This window comes from Phaenicophaeus curvirostris, chromosome 10 (genome assembly GCF_032191515.1).
Source record: "Phaenicophaeus curvirostris isolate KB17595 chromosome 10, BPBGC_Pcur_1.0, whole genome shotgun sequence".
Classification (NCBI taxonomy): Eukaryota; Metazoa; Chordata; class Aves; order Cuculiformes; family Cuculidae; genus Phaenicophaeus; species Phaenicophaeus curvirostris.
This window is the reverse complement of record NC_091401.1, coordinates 9,696,790-9,711,993: the sequence shown is the minus strand read 5'-3', so window position 1 is coordinate 9,711,993 and position 15,204 is coordinate 9,696,790. Positions and strand designations below refer to the sequence as shown.

At 36.6% G+C, this 15,204-nt stretch overlaps 1 protein-coding gene across 1 annotated transcript in view; it reads right to left on the bottom strand.

Moving 5' to 3' along the window:
* Positions 1–15,204, bottom strand: part of SLC9A9 (solute carrier family 9 member A9) — a 191,921-nt gene that overhangs the window by 43,087 nt on the left and 133,630 nt on the right. Inside the window, exons 13-14 of the mRNA XM_069865160.1 lie at positions 10,902–10,950; positions 6,662–6,741 (exon numbers count right to left, since the gene is read on the bottom strand). Coding sequence (XP_069721261.1) covers positions 6,662–6,741; positions 10,902–10,950 — 129 coding nt within the window. The remainder of the gene's footprint in view (positions 1–6,661; positions 6,742–10,901; positions 10,951–15,204) is intronic.

The following is a 15,204-nucleotide window of genomic DNA, read 5'->3' as shown; positions in this document are numbered from 1 at the left end:
AACCACGAACCAAAAGAGTTTTGACTTTTAGAATGAGCTTTGGAGTTGCTTTCTACTGGAAGGATTAAAATGTTATATTTCTTCTCTGAACAATTTCATTTTTTTTTTTAGAACTCCTTGTAAGATGAGGATGTATTTTCTAGCTATTGCAGATTTTAATGCATTTTAATATCTTTTTACATAAAATTAAATTGTTGCATAAATGGCTATGCATTTAAATTGGGGCCACTGGGATCTATGAAATAATCTTGATATTGAGTTGTGATTTGCGTTATCAGAAATTGAGAGGACCCCTTGAGCAGCACAAACAGAAGGTGCGCTGTGTCAAATGAGCTAGGTTATTAAATAGAACAGCTGGTGACTTTAGGCCAACTTGTCTAGAACAAGCTGTAGACCAGGTTCTACCTTAGAGACCATGCAAAACTCTTGAAAAAAATCAGTGACCACTTGATGCAAAGAACAGAAAACAGAACTAGGCCCAGCATGTCTCTGATGGAAGACAACAAGGATTTGAGAACAGCTTACAAAATGAGGTTAACGTTCATGCACTTTCTCTCTTCTCACTTTCCAGTAATAACAATATGCTGTCCTCCTCCATTTGTCTCATGCCTGCACTGTTTAACCGTTATTTTGAACACTGATTTTTAAAAAAAATCCCATAAAGTTTCCCCTACATGTATCTAATTCTTCCTTTTAAGGCAACAGCACTGCTTACTGCTACAAAGGCTTTAAGGAAATCAAGAAATTTGATATAATGGCTTTGCTACCAGTTGAGTAACACCTTTGGGGGAAAAAAAAAAAAAAATCCTGTTCCGAAAAACCTTAGTTTTTGTATCATTTTATGTAAGAGATTAGACTATGAAAAAAAAAATCTGATTTTCCTTTTGTTTTCTCTTGATAGTTCCTTTTCTCCCTAACTCCATCTTTTGTTTGCCTTTTTTTTTTCTTTTCTCTTATTTTTAAACATGTAAAAAGACCTGCAATGTACTGAATCTTACTGTTAGGAGGAAAAATCTAAATAGTAAAAGTCTCAAACTTTATTTCCTTTTGGTTGTATTTTGTGGAACTGAAATTCCTTCAGCTCACTTCTTTCTTAAGGATCATGGTGAGGAAAAGGTGGGTTCAAAGACTTATATTTTGCAATAAAAATATCAAGAAACTTTTGCAAATAATCTTTACTTATGTCTCTATGCAATGGAAGGGTGAAAAGCATCGGATGGCAAATTTTGTAAATGAACTGGAGATTTTCCATTTAACACCCTGCATTTAATTTTGCATTCATAATAGTTATTTAATTCATGTTTAGTAATTTTTTGTTGTAAAAAGACCTGGATGTGAATGAGATTTTTCAAAGAATTGACATGAGAGAAGCTTTAGAAATGAGAATGATTTTACTTGCATATTCAGCATGGAATTGTTTAAGAATTATTTATCTAGGCTTCTTTCTGTGAATGGAGGACAAACTGAGGTCACTCATTATTCTGGTTAATCATTAGCCATGTTTATTTATTAGGTTAATTTGCAGAGTTCCAACAATCTTGTGTCCTTGGTCAGGAAATAGCACCAAGTCAGATATACTGATTATCTGTGCTGTAGAAATAACAGTGAGTTTTTCTAGATCACGTGCTTGAAAATGCTTTGGAATGAGTTTTGAACCAAGGTCAGGCAATTGTTGCTAATGATAAAATACCTTCTCGGGACCCAGTACTGCTCAATTTTGCAGTGTATGAGAAAGCCGTATGATACAGTCAGCTGCTCTTGTCATGTTCATGTTAGAATATCCACTATAATGAATTTAGTTAAGAGTTGTGCTTTCGTCTTAGCTTTTATTATGATCTGTTTCCAACACCTGCAAAACTGATTCTTGTGCTTTATTGCTGTATCTATGCTAGGATATCTACATTTCCCGCTAGCCAATCTACATTACTGTTTGCGTGGCCTGATGCATTATCTGATGCTCCTTTGAGTCATAATTAGACTGAAGTCTCCCTAGCAAAGTCAGATTCTGGTCTGAAAGTGGGACACTATGTGCTATTTCCGTGTTGTCATTGAACTGATAAAGAATACCAAATCAGAATATTAGTAATTAAGAAACCTTTCATTCTCCAGAAGGTAAAAGAAAAGTGTGCACATGTACGCTTACAGCCTTTTGTCTTTTTCCCTCCAAAGATGTCCCTCTCTGATATGAGTGGCAAGTCATTTTATAAGAAAATTCGGCTGAAGACCACAAAATGCTGAATTTGCCTTTGATTGTCAGTTCACCCTGGAATGCACTTTTGCTTTTAGTGGCTTTTCCATTTTCTTGCAGGCACAGAGTAGTACTTGCCTTACTTCATAGGCAGCCATTACATCTGTTTTATCAAGGTACAAAACATAGGAGAAATAAAATGATAGGTATCCCTATAAGTTAAGAAGGACAAGCTTCTGAAGTCTACAAATAATGCAATTCCTTTTGGCTGATTGATTTCAGGTAAGTGCAAAGGACAGAAACAGCTTTTTTTCTTAAACTGAAAGGAATGTATCTGAATGATAGGTAACTGCAGTTCAAGTAGAAACACTTTTAGAAGTTGCTTTCTGGAGAATTGGCTCGCTCTGTCTCAGAATTCTACTTCTATTCAGTGTAACTGAATATAGTTCCTCAGGTGGAAAAAAATTGATAAAGAAGGAGAAAGCTGTCCTCCTCCTGCTCTATTCATGACAATGAGCTGCTCAAAGAGCAAAGCTTTATGTGAGTTAGACAGCTACATAGCTATCTGGTAGCTTGGAGCAATGTCACGAATGCAGGAGGTGTGTCATTGCAATACTTACAGTGCCCATGCTCTCAGCTAACAATGATCATCGCATCTCTCTTGTTCCCTCTGTCCCCTTGCATGTGCCAGAGGTGCACAGCATTAGTTCTCTGGTCATGTCTTTGACCACATCACACGCAACCTCATCCTTGCCCCATTGCCAGAAAAAAAATGATCAGACTTGGCTGCGGGTGGGTCCAAGGGCTGTCTATTGCATTTTAACACAAAAGTATTTAAAGGAACTTACCATGTGCTTGAAGTGTTTGTCCTTCTTCCTTCCCTTCTTGCTTTCTTCTGTTGTAATCTTGCATGTGTTTTCCTGTTACGTAGAAACTGTTTTCTTCTCAGTGCAAGTTTTGATGTGTGCTATTAAAGTACATATTCTGCAGCGCAGTGTAGGCTTCTCCTCGTTTAGAGATGGTGAGCATATATGGATGGAAACAGCTTAGCAAATACATGATGCCTTCTTTTTTCTCATCTTCAGTTATTTTTGCATTTTTGTGTTTTAGTGCAGCAATCCCAAATCCTTCACTCTCCTCTCACTAATACAGCATGAGAAGCTGGAAGAGCCGTATAGTCATCTTCCTGACGGATGCTACAGAACAGCCAGCAAGAGCAAATATGCCCCTACGTGAGGAAGTGAGGACTATATGAATACATAGAGAGAAAAAGAAGCCTTAGTGGACAAAAGGACTTATATAAGATCATGTTGAACTAGAAACTGTTGCAGGAGTTTAATCTAAAGTAGCTGGAAAAACAGGGGAAGACTGTGAGACACTTATAATATTAATTTTTACCTTTATTTTTAGCAGTAGATTCTAACTGGGAATACAGGCCTATGTAGAGGAGGAATTCTAACTCTCATCAGGAACGCAATGTCTTGGGATGAGGCAGGCAAACCCCAGTGATGTTTGCTGGACTAAGCAAATAAAGAACTTTGGGACTGAAGACTCAAAACCCACCAAATTGCTACTGGCTGGGAGCACAGTTATAATTTTGTGGTGGGATGTGCTGGAATGGGACAGCTTTGCTCACCATTTGTTTGAGCTCTGCCCTTATGCACGTTCTTGCCCTTACAAGAATGAAATTTCCATCTGCTTATTCATTTGTTAGCTAAAATTGGCTACATCTCCCTTGGAAAAACACAGAGAACAATATAAAGGCATGTATGTAGAGCTGGATTATAGATCTTGTTATTTTTTCCCTCCCTGATAAATTATTGAAATATCTTTGTTTACTCCCTCACTTTTCCACTAACCTTAAGTAGGATATTACAGCTCCAAATGTAAGCTGTAAAAACAAAGAAGTTGAAATAAATTCACTGGAATTTACCCACTGTCAGATACCAAGTACTTTTTTGTATTTTCCTTGTTTGAATTATTGAGATGAAAATCCAAGAGGATACCTCCAAGTACTTAAATTACCAGATTTTCATTTTTGTTATTTCAATATTAACATTTCTTAACCCAGATTTTAGAGAATGGTATGTTTTTCTTAAGCATCAATACCTGAATCAAAGATACTTAAAGAAAACAACCCTTATTGAACCCAGCTAGCTGTGGATCAGGCTCCTACTGTTTATTTCACAATAAAAATAAAATTTGATTCTCAAACAGAATTTAAGAGTTTTTCTTTTATAATTCTGCCCTAAAGTGGCACATTGCCATTGCCTAAAACCACTGAACTAAGTGGAAATCATTCGTAAGGACAGCAAGGAACAGAACAACTTTTTGATTTCCTCAGTGATATTTCTTCCCTTTTACTTTTCCCTTGTGAAACAAACAGGCAAAGAGATGTTCTTGCCAGAAGAGTGGGTAGATTTGTGTTAAAGCTTAACAGCAAATGTCAAACTATAGAAATGACACAATCTTGAATGCTTTCAAAGTATATAACTAGATAGATTATTATTTTGCTGTATCATTTATTTGAAAACTTTATCATAATCCTCTATGCAATCTTGTATTGGGCACAAATACTGTGCTACATGGCAATTTCTTCTTCTAAATTTAGCAGCACAGCTTTGTAACATTAAGCAGGGAAAGGCAAAAGAAAGTTTGGGTGGATAATTCCTCTTTCCCTGAAAAGAATGTCTTTCAGAAATAGTCATGCCAAAGAAATGCTCAGAGCTGTGAGTCACAGCATTGGTGGGTTGAACCTTTATTCTCTGCAGGTACATGGGCATACATTTTCAGGATTATTAAAATGTAGAAGCATTATTTGCAATAAAAATGTATTTTTAGGATAATGGGAGGACTGTAATCTCTGAAAATCTGCATTCTAAAGAGAGATTATGACTTGACACTTGACACCTAAGAATAAATTTGTTCTTTTAAAGAATATTTTAAAAGAATCACTTAAAATATTCCTCTTGAAATGCAAAAGACATGGAAACCAGACTTTCTAGAATAAAGCATCACGCACCCATATTCAAGATCTCTACCGTACACACAAAACCTGAGAAGTGGTGCTTCTGGTGAATTCTACAGTCCTTTCATTTTGCATGTCTGCCTTTTTCATATCGATTTCTCTTTCCCTTCTGCCTCTGTCCCTTGTTTTTCTAGGTCTACCCTTGTTGTCTCTTTCAGTTCTTTTTTTAACTCATGCCTTTGTCTTGTTCTCATCTTCCACATTGTTTTGTTTTGTCTTTTTTTTTAATCTTTCTTCCCTTCAGAGTACACTTTTTTTTATTTTACTGTTCATTTTTTCCTTCTGACTTACAGTTTCCAAGAAATGCCACAACCACAGGCTATTCCTTCTGAAAAAGAAGCGGGAGTGAGTGGTAGTTAAAGCCAGTTATGCTGGTACTTAGCATTAACTTTTAAATATATTTTTTACCTTTATATTGCATTCATCTACTATTCCTAGGGAAAAACTTTAACACTAAGTGCTTTATGGCCTTTTTGCTCTTGTGGATGAATTAGGGAAATACATTCAGTTTTAACCAAAAAGATGTGTCTTCCGTCAAAAGTCTCTTTGAAGGTTAACTTCACTTGAAACTCTCTAAGGAAACTGTATTCCCAAAGAGTTACATTTTATTAGCTGAAATATTTCATCCTAGTTTGCCACAGCTGGTATGAGAACAACATAGGTGTAGCCTGTACATTAATCTCCACTCAGCGGTGCAGGGTAATGAACCAATAGTTGTGTTATTGAATAATGGAGACTGCTGGTAGAGCTTCGCCCACCCGGCTTCTGAGCCATTAAAAGTTGAAGTTAGCAGATGGGCTTCTCTTGCATTCATCATATCTTTCTGTTAAAGGCTTAGAGCATGGATGTAATTATGGGATCTCTCTGAGAGCTATGCAAAGCCTTTGCAGAGTCAGTTGAAAATGACAATAAATGAGAATGGTAGCTTTTACCATCTTTGCGCAGGAATTAGTGACTCTCTCTCTCTGTAAGAGTTGGGGGTGAACCAGTGTTGTATTATTTTTACTTTCTCTTGGGCAGCTACTGTTTTGTGAATATGTGGGCAGGCAGCAGCAATTGGGCTTGCTTCAGTCTCCAGCCTTCTGGTTTCCTGAACACAGAATTTACACCATATATGATTAACAGTTGGATTAGTTTTATCCTGGAATTTAAAACAGATAAATTATTTAAGCCTATTGATTATATACTAATATAGGGCTGAGTTTCTTAGGTTGTTTTCACTCCCCATAGCCTCAATCAGGAATGTACTGCAACTGCACTGTCCTGCATCTCTGCACCTTCTATTTCTTTGAGTTTTCAAGATTTCTTCTTCTTACGAAAGTGTAATTGAAATGAATGTATTTAATTTTTAATTCTAGAAGTATAATAAATTTTGAATTTGTAGAAATGTTAAGGTGCCAGCTGTAATGCAGCTATCATCTATAGCTTGTAACAGAAAAGGATACTTGTGGTCAAAGCCGTACCATATTCTGAACAGCCAAGCACTCTCAGCTTTGGTGGTATTTTTATCCAAGTTAGATGCACTCTGCAAAATAAACAAATGGATAAAGTGAAATGCATTTTTATAACATAAATAAAACATGAAGTTCCAAGATTAAAACTACATGTCAAAGGAAATTACAATTAACTGCTTGCTTTTTTCCTTTTTTTTTTTTTTAATTTAAAATCTCTCTTTCCTGCACTAATGTCAGCTCTGTGAGTCCAGGAGCGAGTTGGCTTGTATAGCACATTTCTCATTGCTATATACTAATTGAAAGAGTGCAGCATTTACTTTTATTAATGAATCCAATTTTATTAAGCAGCTGTGAAGCACTATATTATGAGATCAATAAAGTGATATTTTGATTTAATTGCCATTGTGGGACTACAGTTTACTCCTACAAGATCAGATGCTCTTTGTGTATGGCTTACAAAATCTCATTCCTAAAGAGATTGTGATATTCTAGTAATTATGGCACTACTTTCCGTTCTTTCTGTGCTTTTTTTTCCAAGGGGAGAAAAACAGCAATATTGGAGAAATAAGGGTAGTTTAGAAGCATGAAAAAGAGTCAAACCATTGGTTTCCATGCTGCAGTCTATTTCTGGGGTGTGCTGCACAGGTAGAGAGATGGACTGTCCTTTTACCCAGGGTCAACATTTGGAATAATACATTAGACTGTTTTGTACAAGGAGAGGTTGGTCATACTCTGGGCATCACATCAGTACTGGTATAAGAACTAGTGGCAGAATGGAATTAATAATGGGATTGCCAGTTCTCTAAGGATACTTAATTATTGTCTTGTTTCTGTTTTGCTGCAAGTTAGAGTATTTTTTAATGGAAATATTTTTCTTTATGCCATTTTAAACCAATTTAATAATTTTTATGTTTTAATCTAACAACACATTAGAAACATAATTTGCTGTGATGCATTAACATGCAAATAAATTGACTTTTGCCTGTGTGATTATGTACCCTGCATACTTCTTATTAGAGTTAGCTTTTAGTGTTTATACTCTCAGTGCATGTGATATGCATCAAACTGACTGCTCTTTTTTATTTTTATAAATTATTTTCTACCCAATAATATACATTATTATCTGTTGGGTACATTATGTAATTCAGTTCTCTCAGAACTGAATTGTAGGAGTCCATCAATAAATAAATGGATATGAATATTAGGCTATTATGCTTATGATAATGATTTGAAGATAAACACATTTGAGGAAAGGCAATACACAATTGACCCAAAGAAGCTGAGAGACACTTTTGATGGATGACGTCACAGTATGGCCAAGTCCAGATAGTAGTTATTTATTAAAAGGCTCTACACCTTCACTAGGGAAGGAGCTCTGGCTTCCAGGTCTTACAAGTCAAACTTGAATTTGCTGCTAGCAAACTGACAAAAGTAGTGATTGAGCTAGCCCAGAATAGAGCAATAAGCATAATCAGAAGCCCAGAAGCAACTGTGTACATGGAATTGTTGACTGAATAAATCCAGTTCCTTCAGAGGAGAGAAAATTAAATTTGTGGAAGTGGAAAGAAGGGAAAGACGAAGAGGTAGGAAAGCTCCAATTAATGCCGTGAGAGTTGGCATGTGGTTTAAAGTTCATCTGGGCGGAAGCTTTAACTAACAGCGGGGAGATACTGGCACTTGATGCAGTATTTGTCCAGGCTCTTTGTGATGTTAAAAAATATGTTCTGTGCAGGATTTGAAACAAGCTATGAACTGGTTACAGTTCTGAAAAGCAGATAAGTATCATATTATTCAAACCATGTTTGATTATTCCCCTGTTCTTGGTCTTGTGTCCCATCTCTGTGTTTTGTCAAGCTGGAGGAGGCAGAATTTTAAGTAGCTTGGTGGTCAAAGTTGTGTACCTGCGAGGTTCAAGGTTTGGGTATGCTTAACCTCTGATATAGAAGGTATGGCCCATATGATGACTTTTTAAGGTGCAGCATTATTATCTGCGTATTGGTATCACAAGTTTTAGTTCAAAGCATACTCCTTTAGTCTTGTAGGGTCTCTATTCATTCAAATGCTGTGCCATTTTGCTAAGAACTCAAAACATAATCAAGGGTTTATTTGTCTTGCTTGGACATTAAAGAATAAAATTTTATCATGTATAAGGTTTGTTTGTGCCAGCCTCTTTGCCTGAACTTCCTTGTGTATGGCTGTTGCTTTTCATTCCCTATGAATCTGGAAAGGCCAAAAGCATTCTCTTAAATGGATGACACTTGCTAACATGGGATATGTGCAAGAAAATCAACCTCTGTTACTGCGAAGACACACTAACATAGGAAGAAAATAAAAAGTAGGTACATTAAATAAAAACATCATATTAGAAATAAAGGTAAAGAAAAAAGTCAACAAAGGGGAAGAAGAGGAATGAAAGAACGAGATCAGATGTAATAGAAAATTAAAAGAAATAACCTCACATAAATCGAATAACTACGGTAGATACTGATTTAAAACAGGGTGGTGCAGAGAATGCCACAAAGGTCTGAATTAGTAAGAGGTTAGATGTCAAATACAAAAGAGTCCGACAAATGAAAATAGAATACCACAGGGGGAAAGAGAATAATCAGAACTATCTTCCAAGCTAAAAATTACTACTATAAGGAATGCTGACTTGGACATGATAGGGCATGAAAGGTGTTACATTTATTTACACCTTCTGTGTTGTATTGCTGAGTTTAGTCAACAGAGATAGGTGTTAATTTACAGGGCACAGCTGGGACACTGGATGTGTTATTGTTATTCATAAGTACGATTATTTTCATTTTTAATAAAAAGAGAAAAATATATATGCCTATTGACTTCTGAGGAAATCAGGTTTACATAAAACATGCAGTCAGTCAATTTTATACTGCATTCACCACTATCAGATTTTTGATAGTTCATGAGTGCTGCAAAGCAGAAAAACAATCTATGAAATTATGTGTCTTTAAAATCTAATCATGGTTAGATTAAGTATCTGTGTCCTGGCTTTAGTCAGAATGTAGGGAGGTGCATTGCCGGAATTCTACCAAGATGCTTAGGGGAGTGATATTAGCGATTAGTTCCCTCAGACACAGAATAAGTCAGTTTTTCAGTAAGCTGTAATGGAGTTTTATGTTAGCCCTTTTAATAGTGACCGAGATGTAAAACTAAGGATATGGCCAGACATGAATAATATTCTTACTCTTTTTTTTTTCAAATAAACATCAGGACAGTTAGGTGCCTGAATTCCTTTCTGTTTCAGTGGAAGCTGAGGCCTTAAATGCCTTCATGTGTGTGCAAATGTGTAAAAGTTACTTGCTCAGTAGGTAAGATATATTGAAATTCTGCCTAATGATACCTTTAATGTATTTTCAAGTGAGCGGAGTATTTTATTCATGTCTTGCACTGATTTATTTTCTACGTGTATATTACTGCTGGTTGATTTCAATTTCCATTCCAGTTGTTCAGTCTGAAAAGAGTGCAGGGGACAGCGCTGCCTTAAAAACATGAACAGTCTTAGGTGCTTTTTGCTTTGGCAACTTGTCAGCTGTAGCGCTGCTTTTCCCCAGTTCTCCTGCTGTTCCACAAACCCTGCTGAAGCACAGCGTGTGTCTGTGCATGGACTCTATAGATGTTTGCTGTCGTTGCAGGCAGTGCTGCATTTGAAATGCTATACAGGTAAGGCAAAAAAAGGGAGGGTGACAGATGAACAGCTGCAGCTTGTTTAGTAGCCTCCTCTAGTTTAAAGCTTTCAAGTGCACAGTGTAATTTCTGTGTAAAAAATAACCAAAAAATATTTTCATGAACCTGATCTACTAGAACTGAACACTACCCTTTCTCCTTTGTAATCCTGGGAATTAAATGTTGCTCTCATTTTCATAAATACAGTGTGTGGAAGGTGATAAAAATTTGGATTTATCAAGCAATACCTCCATTATTTTGTTTATTAGACTTCTTAGGCTGTCTTCACATTTGTTTATGCTTTTTTTCTTTTTTCTAAAATCCTAACGTTTTTAGTTGCAAAATTTTCATGAGAGCATATGCACTGAAAAAGCTATGAATCTCCCCTCTCTTTATATCTTGCACAATGAAGGTACTTTGCAGCTCCTTTTTTTTCTAACTTGTCTGTTTTAAACATTTTCAGCTATAACACTGGTTTTGACAAACATGGTCTAACAACAGCTGAATGATTTTCAATAGAGCATGGATGTCTAAAATCCTGACATACCTGGCTTACAGCTTCTGCTTTCAGATCTTCATCTGGATCTATGAAAACTCTGTTAAAAAAAAACAACAATAAAGGCATATAGTGATGGTCTGATGTATGTTAGATGGCTTTGAGGGTAGAAATGTTTCTCTTATGTCATTCATGTCCTACTAGGTGAGAAAAGCTGGCAAAACATTAAGATCCCTTTTTAAATGAAGTTCTTAAGTTTTTAGGAAATGAGATTCTTTTTCACTGCCACTTCTAACACTTAGGATTTGATCTTTATGTTGGCCTGGGTCCATACCTGGGGAGAGACAATCAAGTCATTAACCTGTGCTGTGAAATCCTTAATTACTGGTAGAAGAGAGTTGTTGAGTTAGAAAGATCTGTAAAGCGTAGAACTGCAGGACTCCAGAGTTTCTTGTCTCTGCTGCATTTTGCAGCTTCTGGACAGATCTTGGTGTGTAATGTGCAGGGGAGCAAACCAGAGGGGAGAGGAGATTGCAGTAGGGGATGTGCAACATGATGAAAACCTGAGTGGTATTTTGTTTATACGGACAGAAAAAAAAAAAGTACTTAAAAGTGGTGCGGTGGGAGAATTTAAGTAATTTGGATATGACTGATACTCAGCACTGAGGAGAAATGCAACTGAAAAAAATATGTTATGAATTGAATGACAGAGGCTTGTGCTAGGGTTCACACCAAGAAAGGAAGGAAAGTAGAGAGGGATGATGAAAAATGAACGTTCTTCTTATCACTGGAATATGAAGCCCATAGCTAGTGTGACCACCAACCCCCGAACGCCTTGCAAACTCCCACATGGTACCAGGTCCACCAAGCTAATACAGAATTTACTGATGCAAACAAAATGTACTCTTCCCTAGATATGCATTCAATGCTGCTTTACTGTTTTTCTGACAGTGTTCCTTGAGTATATTTTTCTTTTTGGCAATAACACATGAAAATAGATTTTAGAATAATATGTAATATTAACAAACTACATACCTCAACATTCTTTCCTGTAAATATTATGCATGCAGTCTTATTCAGTCAGAGACAACAACAGGAACTATACGCAAAGTATCATAGAATCATAGAATGGTTTGAGTTGGAAGGGACCTCAAATCCCATCCAGTTCCAACCCCCTGCCATGGGCAGTGCCACCTCCCACTGGACCAGGCTGCTCAGAGCCCCATCCACCCTGGCCTTGAACACCTCCAGGGATGGGGCAGCCACGACTGCTCTGGGCAACCTGTGCCAGTCCCTCACCGTCCTCAGCATGAAGAATGCTTTTTTATATGTAAATACTGAATGGAAGGAAAAAAAAACCCCAAAACCCCAAAAAAAGATGTTTGTTTCTGCCATAGCGCTTGAGCCTCAAAAAATCTGAGTCCTTCAGGAATAAATATTTCTATCTTTTTATTAAAAATAACAGTCCTGGTGCTGACTCAACAAGGAGGCAGAATGAATAACTGTTTGGTTTTTTCCTTGTCCTGTTGGTCTTTAAATTGCTAGAAAGCAGTTCTGATGGCACTAACCTATTCATTAGTTTGGAGTAAAGCAAGCTAGGTACTTTCCACTTTGTTAAAATAGAAAAATTTACATGGGGAAAAGAAAAAGAAACATTATATCGAGGTTTAATCAGCTACCTGCCATTGTCTTTGTTATTGTAATGTATGAAACAGTGGTGTCCAGGGCTTTCTCTGTGCTTGGCATTTCAGAATTAAGTAACGTGAGACAGACCTGCCCTGTGTATGTTGCAACTACAATGGGATGTGAAGGCTGAAACAGTGGGACAGAGAGGTGTGATGATCCCAAACTCATAAAACTGGTCAGAATCAGGAAAAGGATCCCAGTCTCCTAAACACAATTATATGCCCTGCTTATTAGGCTACACTTATTTGCTAGACGTAGTTACTGACAGCACTATTTGGCCAGTACAAGAGAACATCAGCAAGATAATAGTTAAGAGCCTGCACAGTTCGGGAAATAAAAAAATCCAAAGCATTTACGCATGATAGGTGTAGCTGAAAGGCTACAGCACAAACTTCCCCATGCTCTCGTCTCCTTAATGGGCTTGACTTGACCTCAAAGAATCAGTCTCCTGGGACAGAAGTAATTTAGCCTTCATGCAGTTCTGAACTTACTGGAGCTGAGAAACTGCCAGTTCTGAGTGATTGTGTGTATTGGAATTGTGATGCATTTCTTATAGAAAGACAACAGAAAGGATTTCACTTAGGACTGAAAGGACTAAAAGGAAATGTGAAAAAGGGTAGGCAATGGGGCCAGTAGGAACCGGGATTTCTGGCTGTGATGTTGTTTCATTAGTAGTGATATAACTACTAACTAATCATTGACAAGAGGAATCCTCTGGCATAGGAAAAAAAATCTGGATTAACAGAGTTTTGCAGCATTTTGGTGTGCTGAAGCTTTTCTGCATGTATAATTTCTAATTGTTATAGTTAGGGACAGTAGCCGTTTTGCCTTGTTTATTCTGCAGAGAGCAGAGTATGAGAACGTGGTGTGGATGAAGATACTCACATAAAATCTTAACAGGAGTATTACATTTAAAGCCAGAAAAAACCTGCAGCAAATATCTAGTGAAATAACAGTTCTGTCTTAGATTTTTCACATATGAAAAAGAAAAGAAGGCTTCTATGCCACAAGAATGCCACGGAGCCACAGCTGATGCTTTCTTTTGGTCTGGCCTCCACTCTCATTTAAAAGACAAGGTCAGATGCCATTGTTGTTTTTCTCATTGAATAGTATCTTTCTACTGGAAATTGAGTCTGGAGAGCATACACTTACCTACTGATTTAAAGTCCTTTGGGAAAAGGACCAGATAATTCTTTGCATTCTATGGGAGAGTTTTAAAATGTATTAAAATAACAAGATATTTTTGTAATAATTAGAACATTAACAATTTTATTAAGTATGTGTTAAGCAGACTCAGTTAAGTTAGTTCTGGAATTGAGGCTAATTATTTCATATCCAAACACAGGCTTGGGAGCCTAACGTCAGGCACCTAGCACTGAAAATCATGGTCTTCTATAATTAACTCTGATGTACTAGATATGAACTAGAATGCTATTTTTAACTTGCAAATGTTGAAAAAACAAAGCATAACAAATTACATGAGACAGTCAATACAACTAAAATCGAGCACAGATACGCACTTCAAGTTTACATCCTGACTTCCTCAAAAGACTTTCTATATCTATGCTCTAGCCACTAGAATTTGCAAGCTTAAAATGTATATAAATTATCATGAAGGCCTCTAAGAAATACTTTACTGTTAACATTTGTGTAAACATCTTTTACCTTTTAAGCTTCTCAGTTTTCAGTTTCTGTAAGAAGATCTAGTCAGAAAAATGTTTTTTAATATTTTTTTCTTCTTTCTTGCTGTCAAATTTGTCTGTCTTCTCCTGTTACCAGGTTTTAATTCTTGTGGTCTCTTCCATCCTCCTGTCCCACTTTCCTGGTTGCTCTCCATTACTTGTTCATTGCTTCATGGCTATTTTAAATATTCTATGCTTTTATTTCTGCATTTCTATTTTTACATCTTTTTATTCTATACATTAATTGTTTAGGATGACTTCTTTTCCATAAAAACAAATGCAGTGACTCCTTAATCAGAGCTACATAGTAGTGGAGTTTATCTATTCTCTCTGTTTAGTCTCTAGTAAACATTTAGGCTTTACTAATGTCTTAGGTTCAAATGATTTAGTTATAAAGGAATTCAAAGCCCTGAAAGCTGTTCAATTTTGTTCCTTTTTAATTTGTTTCTTTGTTTGGAGGTGGTGTGGTGTGTGTTTTGGGTTTTTTTTTTGTTTGTTTTTAAGTAATGGCTGGATCAAAACCTGGGTTCAAAGCCACTCTATTAAAAATCTGGAAGAGGGGCTTATGACTTCAGCCTGACTCTAGCAATTAGGCCTAAGCTTTGCTAGGAACTGAGCATTAGTTTGCAGAAGTACCCTTTACAGTTGACGGTATTTAAATCCCTCTGTGCTATCAAGTGCATAATTTTTTTAGCAACAGTCAGAATGCATTTGGTAGAAAGAGGAGGAATTTGTCACTGAATACAAAGCAGTTGATAACATCTTTTCTTATGTGGTTTGAAATGAAGGTGGATGGAAAGATAAATCCTAAATTGTCAGGGGAATCGGCTGTACAAACTACAAAATAGGAATATAGAGTAGCAAATCACTATTCAGTCATTGCAAAATTTTAATTCCCTCACTTCACCACAAAGACAAACTGGGGGATAAAATCTCTGCTTTCTGTAGTGAAGCCACAGAACAATTATGGACTCATGTCTTCATGA